An 18,009-nucleotide genomic window follows, 5' to 3' on the forward strand; every position below is an offset into this window, starting at 1 on the left:
ATGTCTCAATAAAGCTGTTAAAATTAAAATGTGGGTGAAATAGACATGAGTGAATTATTATAAGATCATGAAGAGGTTATCTAAGCTAACAGGGTGTGGTAGAAGGGTAACAAAAGATATTTTCAGTTCCTTGATAATAAATCTGTATATGTGGGGTTGGGGGTAGTAGAGGGGTATCGAAGGAGGAAGAGCATTGGGTATTGTAGGCAGAGTTACAAGATGAACTAATGATCAGATGCCAGAATCTATAAAGTGTTAATGTGCATTTCAACAATTTTTGTGTTCTGTAATGCAGAATCTATAGAGAGATGAGATCAGATGAACTGTTAGAGGAGGTCATTAAAGAGGATGTGACTGCTGAACATGGACAATTGGAGGCTCCAAGAGCTGAACATGGACAATTGGAGGCTCCTTACCCTTTATCCTGTCCTTGGAGAGTGCATCTGTCCACCATTTCCAACATGGGAGCTAGTTTTCAAGGACACATATTGCCTTTAGAGAGCAATATATTGTTGAGACCATCTGGATAGTATGTGTGACTGAAACCAGCTAAGGTCTCTATCTAAACTTTTAAGAGTCCGAAGGGCAAGTGCTAAAATCTATTCATCTCATAGCCACCCAAGACATGACTCATATGTAAGTTCCTTTGCTTTTTAAACCTGTCACCTACCAATTTGGATGCTCTGCCTCTTTCTTTGCTCTCTCCTTACCCTCCATGAAAGGGAGCCAATTTATGAGTTGACATCAAAAAAGGCTTTATTTGCTATGCTTCCATATTTTATCTTTCTTGTCTCCCCTTAAAATTCATCAATTCAAAGCAATGTCTCTCGAAATCCTCCTTTATGTCCTCCCTCTAAGCTATACTGTCTGCCTTCAAAGCACCTGTGACTTACTGGAGAATTATATGTTTACAAGTCTCTTTCCCCTAACAATTAAACTTTTCACATAAAGTAAACAATATTCTATTTTGTTTTCTGTATACTTTAAATAGGAGGTAGCCCAGCATAGATGAATAAATATGATTTAAATGAATGACTGTAGGGGAGAAATAAAATATTAATAATATGTTTTCTCCTTTCCACCATAACATTGCAAATAACTTTACATACAATCTGATACAAATTTTTAGCACTTAAATATTAACTTAACTGTTACTGTTTATGTTTTTAATAGAGCAATTTAATCAGAGAAGTTAGCTGAAGATTTAGTTCAGAAAGAAAAAGACCATGCCCAGGCAAACAAATCAATCTCTCTAGTTTTAACTTGTTTATGAGAGCTTAGTCAATTCTCATAAAAATGGACTTCCAAGGTGTCTATTTTCCTTAGATTTTTAAATACAGTTTAAATCATGTAGGGAAAATTGAGTTGCATGAGGCATCTATCATTGAAAAATTCTAGCATCTCAATGTAGTTTATGAGGGCACAGGATATTTGATATATCTATTAGGAAGTGGGAAACAATTCTTTAATTCATTCAAAGGGCTAGATCATGTTGATATGCAAAGCAGAAGGAAAATATATTTTTATTTCACATACTTGCCAAATTTTCAGAAAGTACAATCAAGTGGGACCTTTTTGAGCTTAATTTTGTACGATTTTAGGTTTTTAGTTAAAGATATCTTAAATGTCATTGAACTCTACTCTTCTAATCTGTTTACTTTTACTTGTAAATGATACTCTCTCAAAAATCTGTCAGTTTCCCTTATAATAATTTTCGGTTTTTCAAGCTGATACTGACTTTTGCAGAATGAGAATCATTGCATTTCTAATTGAATAAAGACTGTTCTGATGTCTGGGGAAATACCATAATGTATTCAGTTAGTACTTTTGGATAATTAATTTATTAATAGGTCAGATGAAAAATACACTCTACCTTCTCTCTGGGATGTCTTCATTAAGCAGGCTGACTATCACAATCAGTATTTTATCCCTGTGGCTCAGAATTTTGGGGGGTGAAGCATCTTCAGAATGCGGACTCTAATCTCTTTGGTTTTGACACTGTAGACAATTGGATTGAGCATGGGAGGTACAAGAAAGTGTAGATAGGAGAGAAGCATATATACCTGAGCTGGTAGTTTCTTTTTCCAAAAGCGATGAATCATGGACAGGCTGACTAGCGGGGTATAAAATAGTAGTACAGCACAGATGTGGGAAATGCAGGTGTTGAAGGCTTTGAGCCGCTCAGCATTGGAAGCAATGCTCAGTACTGTCTTCAGGATCAGCACATAGGAGAGGAGGATGAGCACAGCATCGGCCCCCAATGTGGAAAGCACAACAAATAGCCCAAAGCCACTGTTCACAAGAGTGCTGGAACTGGCCAGCCTTAGAACATCAGGGTGCACACAATAAGAATGAGACAGAGCATTCAAAGCCTGGAATTTTAGTCTTCTGAGGAGCAGAGTCAGAGGCAGATGAAGGGCAACACTACGGGTCACAATGGCCAGCCCGATGGCCCTAATACGCTTGATTGTGAGAATGGTGGAATAGCTTAAAGGTTCTCGGATAGCCACACAGCGGTCAAAAGCCATGGCCAGCAGCACGGCTGATTCAATGACTGAGAAAGTATGGATGAAGAAGAGTTGCATAAAACAGGTTGCATGTCCCACCTTCCTCTGGCCCAGGAGAAAAACTGTGGCCATTGAAGGCAGTGTAGAAGCTGAGAGGCCCAGGTCAGCCATTGAAAGCATAAAAAGAAAGAGGTACATAGGTGTGTGTAGGCTGGGCACAGACTTAATAATGTACATTATGGTGATGTTGCCCAGCAAAGAGAGAACATAGGAAAAGCAGATAGGAATAGCTGTCCAGCAATGAGTAGCCTCTAGTCCTGGGAGATCCATCAGTATGAAGAAGAAGCTGCTGGCATTACTGTTGCTAGGAATTGCCATAACTCTGGGAAAGACTTGCCTAGAAAAATCATAAAGAAAGCAAGAGTTATTATTTTACAGAATTTTTCTGTCATCTCATCCTACGTGGCTTTCATGACCCACAACTGTAGAATAATATTCCCTTTCCTCTTCTCATAGTACCGAATCCCATCCCTTTAGCTGTTTCCACTAGGGAATGATGCTGCCTCTCTTCTTGGTGATTAGCCTTAGTTTTCCAAAGCATATTTGGGTCATTCAGGCACAGAGAATTTCTTCCTCATGTGGAAGTGTTTTAAGTTTTGAAAAATGCAAAGTGAAACTCTGTGTTGCGAGCATGTCCATGTGTATTAGCTAGCTTGGTTTTAGGACCAGAATACAGAGTTCTAAAGAAACCTAGATAATTTTGTTTAATGGTTATTTGGGAGTTATAAAATAATTCATAAGAATGTTACTACTTACTCTGAACTCCTGATACTACTAAATATATCTTTTGCTTGGAAAGAGATTCAGGAGATTATAAATAGTATCCGTGACAAAAAGACATTAGGAGGGGTTTGGGTTTGATGTGAATGTTTACTTAATTTGAATCAATTCTCAATCTTTATTACAAGGTGCTGTCTACAAAATGTTTGGATAACAGGTACAGATATGTCATAGGAAGGTGAACCAGATAATATTTCTAGTCAGAAAGACAATATATTTTCAATGACACCACATATTTACTGAGCTCCTTCTGTATACTCAATGTAAGTAATACAGTGACTCACAATACAAGCTCTGCTTGAGTCATTGTGACTCCAGTAACCCACTGATGAGCATAAGGGCATTGACTGTGGTACAAATAAAATTTCCCAAATGTGAATCCATATCTTGCTCTCTTTGACACTCACCTTTTAAAAGAGTGATCCTGAGAACCTTCAAGAACATTATTAGAGAAAGAAATAAAGTGTGAAATCTAAGTATATAGAGTTCAAAGGAAACATTGGTCACCTATATAAAGTCCAATTGAATGATTTTTCTCTCTCAACATATTAGGAAAATTATCTTAACAATGGAGACCTCAAATCTTCTTGGTCAGTTATTTATGTGGCAGCTGTGACCAATAGAATAGTCTTCATTATATTCTAATTCTCTCTCACGAGCTTATTATAGTGCTGTCTTATAAACTCATGAAGAATACTCATAATCTCTATTCCACATGCTAATGCTAATCTAAGGAAAACTCAGAGAAGAAATTCTGTGAAGGGTGACCAATAGTGTCAGAATAAAAACAAGCTTAGAAATTAAACAGTAAATAAATATTAGCAGTAAATATAGGACAATTCATAGAGAAATATCAATAATAATGAGCACTTATAAGAAAAACAAAAAGCAGAAGCAGGTTTATTAGCTCTCAGAAAAGGTCTATAATAGAAAGATAACTGGGTTTTTGTGTGGGTATATCCATGAAGATGTGAGGGTGAGTGAGTACTATGATTCACCTATGATGTTCTAATAAAAACCCTCTCTGAATTTTGGTTACAGAGGCAGAGGTGGCCATGAATAAATTTTGTATCCATCAACCTGCCTCTGATAAATTTTACTTATAGGTTGTCAATCACAGTATGTTTTCAAAAGAAAGGAAAAGCAGCACACCCCCCTAATGTAATAGATTGAAATTTTCATAAATGTAGGAAGCTTACCATTATTTTAAAAAAATTGAAATTCAGAATTCATATTTCTGAGAAAATATTTAACAAACTAGTAAGAATAAAATAGCGAATCCATTCCTGAAGCATGACAAAAGTAGGAAAGAAGACAATTTTATGTTCAAAATACATACCTAAAGTAATATGAAACAAGTTGACAATCAATTCACAAATGAGAATAGTCTAGGAGCTATTTGGAAGTCTTTGTTTTGACTCCAAAAAAGAGAACCTGCTACTCTCAGACTCTTAAGTGTAGATATAGAGTATAAATTCAACTCATGTGCCTGAGTCTGTCCAGAGATGGGTTTTGAGCCGTATAAGGACTCAGTCACATTTTCCATCTCCCCAAGGAGAATAGATTCCCACAAAATATGAGGCTGGGTGGAAAGAATCAGGGACACTAAAGATGTGGGGAATTACCTGAGACAGAAAGCAAAAAAAAAAAAATTAGTAGTAGGCATTGCATTTGGGGAATGGTAGGAACTAACTCTTTCAGCATAATCGAGTGATTATTATGGTTCAGCAACACTGCTGGACTTTTCAGAGAGGTAATGACACATACAGCCAAACTCTATGATAAAACATCATTATCCAAAGAACAGCACTTCACCTGATACAGCTGTGGTGATCAGTGATGAAAAGAGAGACAAGTATTTCTAGGAGGCCCGGTCATGGTGATAAGTGCTTAAGGATTCAGTTAATATAGTCAAGCAGAGGTTAGAAGCATTTATTTCCCTGCAAATTTCTCATTATGCTGTCTACTACTGAGTGTGAGCACAAGGAGGAATTAACCCTCCCACATGAAACTTGGAGAAGGTGTTTTCAGTTACAAAGTGGGCAGCAAAATGCTCTTTTTTATTTGAGCTTTGTCAGAAAAAAAATCATGAACAAAATTTTCATATTTTTCAAGGTCATCTTATTCAATTCCTGCTAAATTGTCTCTGCAACATCCTTAAAAAGAATGTGAAACTCCATGTCTCAGAAGTCTTTTATCATATGATTTCACTAATATGTGAAATATAAAACTAAAAGTAACAAACAAACACGACTAACAAACAGAGACTCATGAACATGGACAGTCAATTCATGGTTACCAGGGCGGGGGGGGGGGGGTAGGTAGAGGAAGGGGTAAGGTGAGTCAAGTATTTGGTTTTAGAAGAAAATTTAACTTTGAACGGTGAACATGCAATGCAGTATACATATAATGTATTATTGAACTATACATTTAAAACCTATTTTATTAACCAATGTCACCTCAATAATTTTAATTAAAAAAATCTGTTTCCCAAAATGCACAACTTTCTGAGAAATATTATCTAATATATGTCACACAAATGTAGTTTGACCTGTAGCTCACCTTAAACTCTGAGGGTAAGAATTGAATGATTGTTGCATGAGGAAGGAGACATGAGATATTGTTTCCCGAAACTATAAAATATACCGTGTAAGAGAATTAGAGATGCTACATAGCTCCTAGAAGTGTCCTTCCTACCTCAGATATCATACAGAGTTTGAAACCATATTATCCTAGGATAGCCCATGACTTCTCTTGACTTCCATCCCAAGTACACATGATTTGAGCTAACCTAGATCTAAGTGTTTCAATCACTCACCAGACTCCAGGGCAGGGATACAGGTTCTATGGATTATGGTGCAGCTGGGGCCTTGTGAGGCTTCCTGACTTGAGCATAATGCCAAGTGAGCAGATTGATAAAACATGGGTTCTGGCTCTCTCTGGAGGCTCACACCCAATCCCGGAGGTCTAGGCTTTCAGAGAAGCATCACATGGGCACATGCTACTCTGTGTGGGTCTTTGCATGAAGCATACAGTCAAAAATGAGCATTTTAAGTTAGAAAATCTTCAAAGAACAATAGTAGTAGTTGTGATAAAGACTAACCTGTAAATGAAGAAGAACAATGAAAGGCTTAATAAAGTGTGCAACATAATTATGTTTAGGTTTAAAAGCTGCTTTCAGTTCTGTTTGGAATTGTTTGAGAATGAAGTCAGGGATGACAACTAGCAGAATAGTAAAATAATCTAATTATTAAGGTCTAAACTGAGGCAAGAGCTGTAAAAATGTAAACGTGGAGACTGTTGGGAAAATATTGGTACAGTAAAATATACAATATTGGTAGATGATTAGAAATTATGAATGAGAGAATGTAAGAAGCATCCTTGGCATAGTTCATATTTTCGGCTGAAATGAGAAAATGAATGAATATGCCATTCAGTAATGGACACTACAAAAGTAAGAACAGGAGGAAGCAGCAGCTGAAAATGGAGCAGGAGACAATACTGCTAGTGTGTTCTAAGTTCTACGTTGTGCTTTTCGAGTTTAAGGTTTCCATGTAGCATACCAAGAGAATTATCCGGGAGTAAGGTGTGAACCTGTCTGGAGTCCAGGAGAGATATTGAGTTTGAGATTAGAGAGGGCAACATTTGTGTTCAGGGAATTGGCACAGGAAGTGAAGCCAGAAAATGCAATGAGCAAAACTAGAGAGATCCAAGAATAATCAGAATAGAGAAGTGTTAAAGAAGCCAGTAAAGTACAGCTATTTAATGACAAGTGAGCTATAAACAGTGTCAATTATTAATGAGTCATCAAGTGATGAGGGGACAGGATTTAAAATAGATTATTTGATTTGGTAATTTAGAGTTCATGGGTGAGCTTTGTCCATGCAGTTTCAATGACATAGTAAAGACAAAGTTCGATTTTAATGGTTTTTAGTTCAATCTAATTACAAGTGAACTGTGTATTTGAGGTTGCATATCTAGGCACAATATAAAGAAAAATAATGAAATGAACATTAAAAAAGTCAGAATATTGGTTTAACGTGGTAGCAATAGTGAGGCTATATTCAGGAAAGGCTGCAAAAGAAATTCGAGTGTCAATAATTTACTATTTCTTTACTTAGGTGATACTTACATCGATGTTCATTTTACAAACATTTGTTAAATTGCACATTTATTTCCATGTAGTTTTCTGTATGTACTTTGCATTCTATCACAATAAATTTTAAATCTTGAAAAGATTTGACAAGAGGAAGAAAATTAATGCATGTTATTTTTCAAGTAGCTTAATTATGTGCCAAAGGGAAAAAATAAGTTAAGTATCAAGTGATGGTCGTATAATTAGTAAGATTTTATTTTATGAAGAGAGAGTCTTAAATAATTTTTTAGCTAGTAGAGAAGCAGTGACTGAAGAAAATTATTCTAGTTGAATTATAGTAAATCCATTCTTGGTAAGGAAAGTATATTAACTTCCTATTGTTACTAAACAGATTACTACAAACTCAGCGGCTAAAAACAACACAATATTGCTATTTTACAGTTCTGGGATTAAATGTCCAAAATGAATCTTACATGGTTAATATCAAGTTAACTGCATTGAAGTTTCTTTCTGGAGGCCCTGAGGAAGAATCTGTTGTTTTGCCTTGTTCAGCTTCTAGAGGGTATTTGCATTCTGTGGCTCATGGCCCCGTTTCTGTATCTTCAAAACCATCAACATAGTATCTTCACTCCTTTCTGACTTCCTGCCTTACTCTTACAAGGCCCTTGTGACTGCATCAGACCCACTCAAAAAATTCAGGATAATCACCCCATGTAAAGATCCTTAACTTAATCACATCTACAATGTTCCTGTTGCCATGTTAGGTAACATATTCACAGGTTAAAATGTAGTGCTATCTGGTAAGCCAACATTCAGCTTCTCACAGAAGGAAATAAAGATATAAGAAGAGTGAAGGATGTTTGGTTGCAACAGCAGAATATAGGTCAAAAGGAATTTTATGTATTCAGATAGGGATTAAACTCCAGGGAGGAGATGAGAGTACTGTATAAATAATGTTAGAAACTATATGAAATTACTCCAGTAGGTCTCATGTAGAGATTAGGGTTAAGACTAAGCATATATGAGTTTATTATATAAAATAAATAAATATAAATATATATATATGTATGCATATGTATTAAATATAGTAAAATGAGGAAGGAGAAGATAAATAATAAACTTTAATTTTTGTGGTTACTTTTGGAGATTGAGTTTGACATATATGATTCAGTGTGATACAAAGAAATCTTTGCCGATATTGTAAGTTGTTTTTCTTAACCTCTGACTCAATTGTGCAAATATTGTAATTAAATAGAAGTAAAAAAAAATATGTATACATTTTTATTGCATTATTTTCTTCATCTTTTGTATATTGAAAATATTTTCTAATAATAATAATATATAAACAAAAGAGAAAAGGAGAATGAGGTGGAGGGCAAAATTGACATCTCAGATGATATTAAAATAAATTCATTCATAGGTGAAAATAGTTTGATCTTCTTTGAATAAAGGAGATGACTTCTTTTTTGGTTGGAAAAAACTTTTATAGCATATTTAGAAATAGATTCTTTTTGTATGTGAAAGTGAAGAGATGTGTAAGTGATAGGAAGAGGACTGTGAACATGTGAAATTATAGTTGTGGATTGTGGAAAAAGCTACCAAGCATTTCAAAAATATTCATTTAGGCACTGGAAGACCAAATGAAAAAAGATCATTATTTTGTAGTCATTACAATATAAAAATTTCATGTTATTTTTAATTAGAACTAAAAGGTACTGGTGTAAGAATAGAAAATATAAAGATATTTAAACGGATTCCAAAGAAAAGCTTAGAGTTGAAAAGTACAACAAAACAAGAAAGGATGAATATCTATAGAGCTTTCTCTGGAGTGTGTGTGGTCCATAGTGAATATGCAAGAAATAGCAATGCTGTCATAGAATTAGAGAAGGTGAGGGTCTGAAGAATGGGGACTAGAGATCTCAAGGTCAAAGACCAGAAGCTGTGAAGTCAAGGAGTGAGCATGCTTGAAAGATAGAACACTATGATTAAGATTTAGTGTCTGGCACTATAAATGTTGGTACAAATTTAGGTAGAGATTGTTGATTTTGTGAATTTTATGGCTTTATATCTTTTCAATAGTAACATTAGATATTCATTCATTAACTTGTTTCTTTCCTAATGTCCCCTACTTCAACAATATCATCAAGAAAACAAATCACTGTGAGGGCAAGAACTTGTTTAATTCATAGTGTATTTCTAGCTCTTTAAAAAGTCAAAGATAAAGTAGATATTCACTAAATAACCATCACCCAATTAAGGGTGATACATGTACAGATGATAACAAGAAATATTTTAATCACTCTGTCCAAGATGAACTATAAGACTACAAACCTCTATGACCATATATGAACCATTGGACTAAGAAATAATAAGAATAGTTTATTATTTCTAAATATTATTAATTAATTTTTATTGTTTAGTGTATATTTATTCAAAGCATAGAATATAAATAGTTATTAACCTAATATCTCATATAATTCAGAAGAATCAATGGCCAAACAGAGTCTTTGTGGGCATTTGAAATATTAGCAAATTCTTCGTTTGATGAAGCATTCATCCTTCATTAGGGTAGAGCTCATTTATGTTATAAATGTGACTTGGGATTCTCCTGGTCCTTTTTTGATGAAGAGTTTTAGAATTTTATTTCGTATCTGCTTGGTTTTCACCACATACACAATGGGATTCATCACAGGAGGAATGAGAAAATGCATGTTGGCCATGGTCACATAGATATATGAGGGAAGTTTTGGGCCGAAGCGGTGCAGTATAGACAGGCAGATCATGGGTGTAAAGAAAAGGATCACAGCACAGAGATGGGAAATACAGGTATTGAGAGCCTTCAGGCGGCCACCATAGGATGCAATGCTTAGTACAGTTTTTAGTATCAGAATATATGAAAAGAGAATGAGGAGAAAATCAAGCCCCATAGTGGATAGCAGCACGAATAGTCCAAAGATGCTATTGATCCTAGTGTTGGAGCAGGAGAGCTTTATAATGTCAGGATGCAGGCAGTAGGAATGAGAAAGTACATTGGAGTGACAAAAGCACAGCCTCCTCAAGAGAACAGGAAGGGGCATCTGTATAGTCAAGGTTCTCACAACAATTGCTAAACCTATCTTGACAATTACACTATTGGTAAGGATGGAAGAATAGTGCAATGGACGAGCTATGGCCACATAGCGGTCAAAAGCCATTGCCAGTATGACAGCTGACTCAAAATCCTGGAAGGTGTGGATGAAAAACATTTGGGTGAAACAAGCTGAGAAGGTGAGCTCACGAGCATCCAGCCAGAAGATCCTCAGCATTGTGGGGAATGTGAAGAGGGACAGACCCAGATCAGAGGCAGCTAGCATGACCAAGAAGAGGTACATAGGCACATGGAGGGTCTGTTCTCGCCAAATAACTGTCGTGATGGTCACGTTGCCCACCAAGGTAGTGAAGAACATAGCAGAGAAGGGTATGGATATCCAGATGTGCACAGCCTCCAGCCCAGGTATGCCTGTCACCAGGAAGGTAGAGAATATGGAGTTTGTGCTATTCACATAAAGCATGATGCCACGGTAGCAAGACTTGCCTAAAATGAAATGCATTGTCCCAGAAACAAAGGTTATAATTTGACTCTATATTTTTTACATTCTCGAGTGTATATATTTTTGAATAAATGATTACTCACTTTATGAAAACTTTAATTTGAAACTTATTCTGATTGTGTAATACTCATATATAAAATATGAGTCTAACTTAGAATATAACTATGCTATTGATCAAATTCTTCAGATATGTTCGCTAATTGAAAGGAAAGAAAATATCTACTCTCTGCCTCCATTAGTTCGACTAGATCAGATCCCTCATATATCACATAATATTTTTGTCTTTCTGCATTTCATTTATTTTACCTAGCATAATAACCTCCAGATTCATCTATGTTGTTACAAATGACAGGATTTCCTTCTCTTTTAAAGCTGAATAATATTCTATTGTATGCATATGCCTCATTTTCTTTATCCATTTACCCATCAATAGACATTTGAACTGTAATTTACCTAGGCCACAAAATTGGTATAAAACAATACCCCTAAGAGCAATTAGGGAGATCATTTTATAAACTGTATAAATGTCTAACCAGTGTACTGTATACTTGAGACTAGTATTAAAATAAAAATTTTAAAAATAAAATGAATAATTTTAAGTAAAATCTTCAATAAAATAATGTAGATTCACATCTTGCTTTATAATTACAATAGCACAGTATTATATAAATTTTTTCTGCCCTGGTCAACAATAGTACATGTTAGACTAGTGATTAACAACCTAGTTGATCTGCTTTTTCTGCAAAATGATAAGTGCAGGTATTGAAAATAATCATTTATAAAAATTTATATGCATTTGACATATAATTCTGTTTCTTTTCTTTAATAATAGACTTTAGGCTTGGTATCTTGGGTACATTTTTACTATTTTGTACCAATTCATTTTTAGTTATATTTTACAATGAAACTAAACGGACATTAGATATACACTCTTGACATCCATATGCAGTCATTCCACAAACAATAAACCTTTGCTTAAACTAATCATCCCAGTTTCTCACCATCATCATTCACTAATGTCATTGCTAGTATCTTTTTGTAGATCTTTATGGAGATATACACTTCAAACTCTTCATTGCCTGCATATAAGAGCTTATGGGAGCATACAGCTTCTAGCTTAATTAAAATTTCACTTGAGTCCAATTTTTTTTTTTTTTTGGTAATACATAAGTCATTTTCATTTTTCAATGCTGGTGTAGCATGTAAAAGATAAGAGCATAAAAATAACAATAAATTTATGACTCGTAATAGATACAAAGTATAGAAAGATGTAATTTGTGACATTGATAACTAAATTTGGAGAAAAGTAAAAGAGTAGAGTTTTTGTATGTGATTGAAATTAAGTTGTATCAATTTAAAATAGATTGTTATAAGATATTTTATACACTCACAATGGTATCACAAAGAAAATAAATACAGAAAATACATAAAATGAAATAAAAAAGGAATCAAAGCATGTGACTCCAAAAAATAAACAAAACACAAAAGAAATCATCACCTAGAAAAAGAGGAACAAAATAACTAAAAGAAACCGTACACATGAATAAAACAATTAACAATGTGGCAATTAGTAATTACTTTAAATGTAAATGGATCAAATTCCCTTGAGTCTAATTCTTGATAAGGAAAAAATACTAGGAAAAAGTGAAAACATAAATAATTTCCTCACAGTCTCACTCTTCTTGTCTTCCTATTAAAAATGAAAAGCATAAGGATCTTGCCCACTGCTTTTGCCTTACATCTGTAAAACTATTTAATTTGTCAAAATCTCAATCTGGGTCATTGTGCATGAGACTTTCAGAAGTGATTAAAGCGATTAATCAATATCCTATACACTGTCTAAAATAACAATGAGAAATAAAACTTAGTTTCAGAAGCTTTATGGCCACATTTTAAAATTTAGAATTATGCTGGAACAGGGAAGATGGAAGAGGGTATTAAAAATTCACTCTTATTCCATGAAAGCACATCCTGCCTACACTAATCATTGGCCTTATGAGCTTTTTTGACATTTTCAGAATATATATCCTCTGGTCTCAAGTAGTGTTCATACTCAGGGATGGGGCTGAATCATGTCAATGTTCTCATAGGCACAGATAGTTCTCCACCTCTCCAATTCAGGAATACTTTAAGCTCACTTTATGCAGTTCAGTGTCATTGTCTGAACATCTCAGGTTTTGGGGGGGGGGGAAGATATGGTTTCATAGAAAGAGACATTCTTAGGATCCCTGGGATTCCTTGTATTACAGGTTAGAGATCCTTTACTAACTAATTTATCCCAAATCTCTAAAATATGTTCAATTTCAAACCCTATTCAAGTAAATCTTGTTTTTACTCTCACCTGGCATGTTAAGGCAGTAGAGTGGCTAAAGGCCTTCAAGGACAACTTTCTCTTCCATGACCAAGATCAAACAATACCGGTGGCCTGATTTGAGCTGCTTTATTATTCATGTAGCTTTCCCCTGAAAATAGGAATCTCCTGGGACTTCATCTCTTCTTGGTCTGAGAATTCTCATTAATTCTTTTAACTTCCTAGTAATGCTCCAAGAATGGCCGGGTGTTTTTTTTTTTTTTTTTTTTTGCATCAGATGAATTGAAAATCAAACTGATCAAGACAGCTTCACATGGTAGACAACAATAAGTGTTGCCATGAACCCAATTCTGTCCAAAATCAATTTAGAAAATACTTTTATATTTTGGTATCATCCACATTTTCTGTAATATTTTTTGGAAAACCTAAAAAGATTATTTCATCAAAGATTCCTTATTAAATTTTATATTACTTTAATTCATAAATATTTCAGACATGAAACACTATACGGTATATGTAGAAGTATTCAGAAATTATAAACTGTATTTGCTTTCCTATCATCATTCTTTATCCTCCCAACATACCACTACCTTACACAAATACATGAATATGTGGTAGTGACATATTTGCCCTTTCCCAAGTCCCTGGCGACCACCATTTTATTTCCTGCTTTGAGTCTGATTATTGTAGATACCTCATATAAGTGGAATTATGCAATATTTGTCCTGTGACTGAATTATTTCACTTAACACAATGTTCTCCAGATTCATCTATGTCATTGCAAAAGACAGACTTCCTTTTTCTAAGGCTGAATAATATTCCATTGTATGTATATAATACATTTTCTTTATTCATCTGTCAATAAATATTTAGGTTTCCAAGGAACAACTGAGTCAAATACTGAAAGTTAGAGGGCCTGGAAAGATCTGTAGTACATTTTTTTTTTCCATTCCAGTGACAGGTAGTTTGCACAGAGAATGCAAGTTGATATTTTTCAAGGTTAGTATGGAGCTAGCGAGTGGACTATGAAACTATAGCAGGGTAAAATGCATCAAAGTCTGGTGTCCTTATGAAAGTTTAGCCTATTTTCTTTTCTTTTCTTTTTTTAAATAATAGTTCCTGGGTTACTGCAAGCTTTTGATCACTTTCCAGAATTCTGAAAAAAATGATTCTTAAAATCTGATTCTGAAATTTTTAAAAAGTTTATCTTGATAATTTTTGCCAAATTTTATTGCTTTCATGAGAGGTAAATTTTGAAGGTCTTTATTTCACTATTTTTGATGTCACTCTTTTTATCGTTAATGTAATGTGTTTCACTTACTAAATAGATGACAAGTTTGGTAAAATATTGTAAATCAATAGAACCAAGTGGAAAATATATGTGTGCATTATTTTCCTCTGTATTTTCAGGTGTATAAAATGTTACATTAAACATAATAATAATAAGTAAAGAAAAGAGAAATAGAGAATGGGATAAAAGGCAAGATTAAAAGAGACTCTGATGATATCAGAAATTATCCATTCAAAGATGAAGATAGATAATCTTCTTTAAATAAAGAAGATTGAAAATCCTTTTTAGGGGAATTGGAAAAGAGTATTTGATAACTGATCAAGAAATACGTAACTGTATAACTAGAAGCAAGAAATGAACCTTAGAGTTATTAATTGTACTTTTAATAAAGAGACAAGATAATAGCATATGCAAGTAAATTGGGCAGATTTGTGAAAATTTAATGTTGCAGGTGTGTTTTATAGATAAGAGCCATCAATGGTTTAATGGTTTTATCAATAGAATGCTTGTACTTGGAGATCAGTTGAGCTAGATAACATGAATTTATCCACATACCACTCTAAAAAAATAATAATACTATTCTAATTAGAACTCTAAAGCACAGGTATAAAAGTAGAAAATATAGTTAAATTGATTTCAAGGTTGAGGTTAGAGTTAAAGGGTACAAAAATGTAAGGAAGTATAAATATTTATAGTATTTCCAAGTGAGTATATTTGTAGGGTTCATAGATAATATGGAAGTAATGAAGTATTGACATTAGGGATAGATAGAAAAATACTCCCTCACAAAGATGTCTGCATCTTAATCCCCAGAACCTTTGATTATGTTATTTTACATGGCAAAAGAGTCATTACACATGTAATTAAATTAAAGATTTTGAATTGAGTCGATAATTCTGGATTATTTCTGTGGGTCAATGTAATCACAATAGCTCTTTTAAGGAGGCAGGAGGGTCTGAGTCACAGTAGTAGAAGTAAGAGCGATGTGATCATTAGCCAAAAAATTGAGATAGACTTCAGAAGGTGGAAAAAATAGAAAAAAAAAAAAAAAGCCTATCTTTCTTGAGTTTCCAGAAGGAACACAGCCTTTGGTTTGACATTTATAATTTCCATTTCTGAACTCCAGATATAAGAAATAAATAAGCTTGTATTATTTGGAGTCACTAAATTTATGTTAAATTGTTACAGCAAACATAGGAAACTTGTAAAATGGTTGTCATAGATTTAGAGAAACATGTATGTTTGAAGAATGGAGACTAGAAATCTCAATGTCAAATCAGGTGCTGCAAAGTCTGAGAATGAGTATACTTGAATGAGAAAATATAACAATTGATACAGTATTTGAGGATTGTACTAATTTCTAAGAATGATGACATTTAGTGCCTGGAAATAGAAATGTTGCTGTGATGAATTTAGCTGCAGATCATTGACATTACAAATTTTAAGAAAAGTGAAGAAATGAATAATATGGGATTGGGTGAATTATTTAAATTAAAAATTATAATTACTTGTGTATTTATTCATTAGTTTAATAATTTTGAAGGATTTATTTGGACAACATTTTGAGATAAATTGGTGACTAAAACCAAGGCCCAATTATGAATTAAAAATATAGACTGAGTCAGCTTTTTACAGCAATAGAAATTTTAAACATAAAATTCAGTGATATTAATAACATTCAATGTGGAATAATGAATTTCTCTATTGTAGACATTTAATATAAATGAGATCATTTAATATGACTGGCTTATTTCATTCAGCATAAAGTTTTCCAGGTTCATTCATGTTGTATGTGTCAGAATTTTATTTACATTTTTATTATTGAATAATATTCCACTTAATGTATATATCACAAGGATATTGTGATTTATAATAAGAAATATAGTCTATGGCCATGCCAATCTGAACACACCTGATCTCATTTGATCTCGGAAGTTAAGCAGGGTTGGGCCTGGTTAGTACTTGGATGGGAGACTATCTAGGAATACTGGATGCTGTAGGCTTTAAAAAAAAGAAAAGAAGAAAATATATATATATTTGGTCTCTGTCTCTGTTTCTGGCACAGAGCTCATATAACTCTTAGAATTTTCTAAGTGAAGGGAGTAGCAAAGGTGTTTGTATTGTTAATGAGGAAATTTTGGGAGTCCACCTACAGATGAGGGCTGGTTGCAGGGAGAACCAGCCACGTGATTGGAAGGTTGGAATTTTCAATCCTACCTCCCCCCTTCAACTCCTGGGAAGAGAGAAGGACTTTAGGTTGAATTAATCACCAATGGCCAATGATTTAATCAATCATCTTATGTAATAAAGCCTTCATAAAAATCCAAAAGGACGGGGTTTGGAGAACTTCCAGGTTGGTCAACATATGGAGATTTGGGAAGAATACGATGCCTGGAAAAGACATGAAGCTCTATGTCCCTTACCATGTACCTTGTTCCCCTGCATAATTTTCATCTGGATGTTTTTGAATTATATCTTTTTATAATAAACCAGTAATCTAGTAAGTAAAATGTTTTTCTGAGTTCTGTGAGTGGTTCTAGCAAATTACTTGAACCCAAAGAGGGGGTCATGGAAACCTCTGATTTATAGCCAGTTTGGTCAGAAGCACAGGTAACAACCTGGACTTGCAACTGATCTGAGGTGGAAGGTAGTCTTGTGAGACTGAGACTTTACCTTCGGAATCTGATGCTATCTTTGGGTAGGTGTTGTAGGAACTGAGTTGAATGAAGGTGTCATCTTGGACACCTTGCTCAAATCTGAGAACTGCTTGCTCTTATGGGGAAGCTCCCCAACCAGCACATGCCTGTTGGAATTAGGTCCAAGAACCCTTTCAACCATAATTTGTTTAGTACTCATTGGTTGTTGGACATTTGTGACGTTGCCACCATTCTGTTATTGAGAATCTAGATGCAGTGAACATTCATATGAGTGTCTGTTTGAGTTCCTGTTTTCAGTTTTTTCAAGTATATACCTAAGAGTGGAATTGCTGGATCTTATGGCTAATCCACGTTTTACTTTTTGAGGAACCATCACATTGTTTTCCACAGTGGCTGTACTATTTTATATTCCTTCTGATGATATACTAGGATTTTAATATTTCTACATCCTGAAAATTTATCTTTAAGTGACAAACTACAAGTTAGTTTCAAGTTAGTCAAGATTATGAGTCAAATTGGTTAAGTATAAATTTTAACAAGCGTCCTTTCTTGGTTTACTGTTCATTGCCTTAACCTACAATATGAAGGTTCATGTGTTTAAAATATGTAATCAGCCTATATAGCAAAGGTCCTTTGTCTTAACAAAATGAACTTTTATGATGTATGTTGACTTTATTAATCCTCAACTATCTAAAAAAAAAAAGCAAATATTTCTTG

General features: G+C 34.2%; 2 protein-coding genes and 1 pseudogene across 2 annotated transcripts; 1 reads left to right on the forward strand and 2 right to left on the reverse strand.

Moving 5' to 3' along the window:
• Positions 1–1,937: 1,937 nt before the first annotated feature.
• Positions 1,938–2,885, reverse strand: LOC107506002 (olfactory receptor 51G2-like). Its single transcript, XM_016136457.2, has one exon. It carries the CDS (start codon positions 2,883–2,885, stop codon positions 1,938–1,940), a length of 948 nt encoding a protein of 315 aa, XP_015991943.2.
• A 7,137-nt stretch (positions 2,886–10,022) lies between these two features.
• Positions 10,023–10,994, reverse strand: LOC107506010 (olfactory receptor 51G2-like). Its single transcript, XM_016136463.2, has one exon. It carries the CDS (start codon positions 10,992–10,994, stop codon positions 10,023–10,025), a length of 972 nt encoding a protein of 323 aa, XP_015991949.2.
• Positions 10,995–16,519: 5,525 nt separating this feature from the next.
• LOC118603209 lies at positions 16,520–16,638 on the forward strand (annotated as a pseudogene).
• The last annotated feature ends 1,371 nt before the right edge of the window (positions 16,639–18,009 follow it).

Source organism: Rousettus aegyptiacus, unplaced genomic scaffold (genome assembly GCF_014176215.1).
Source record: "Rousettus aegyptiacus isolate mRouAeg1 unplaced genomic scaffold, mRouAeg1.p scaffold_m13_p_5, whole genome shotgun sequence".
In the NCBI taxonomy this organism is placed as follows: Eukaryota; Metazoa; Chordata; class Mammalia; order Chiroptera; family Pteropodidae; genus Rousettus; species Rousettus aegyptiacus.

Coding starts and splice junctions, on each gene's coding strand:
- LOC107506002 (XM_016136457.2), bottom strand. CDS start 2,885: ATGGCAATTCCTAGCAACAGTAATGCCAGCAGCTTCTTCTTCATACTG.
- LOC107506010 (XM_016136463.2), bottom strand. CDS start 10,994: ATGCTTTATGTGAATAGCACAAACTCCATATTCTCTACCTTCCTGGTG.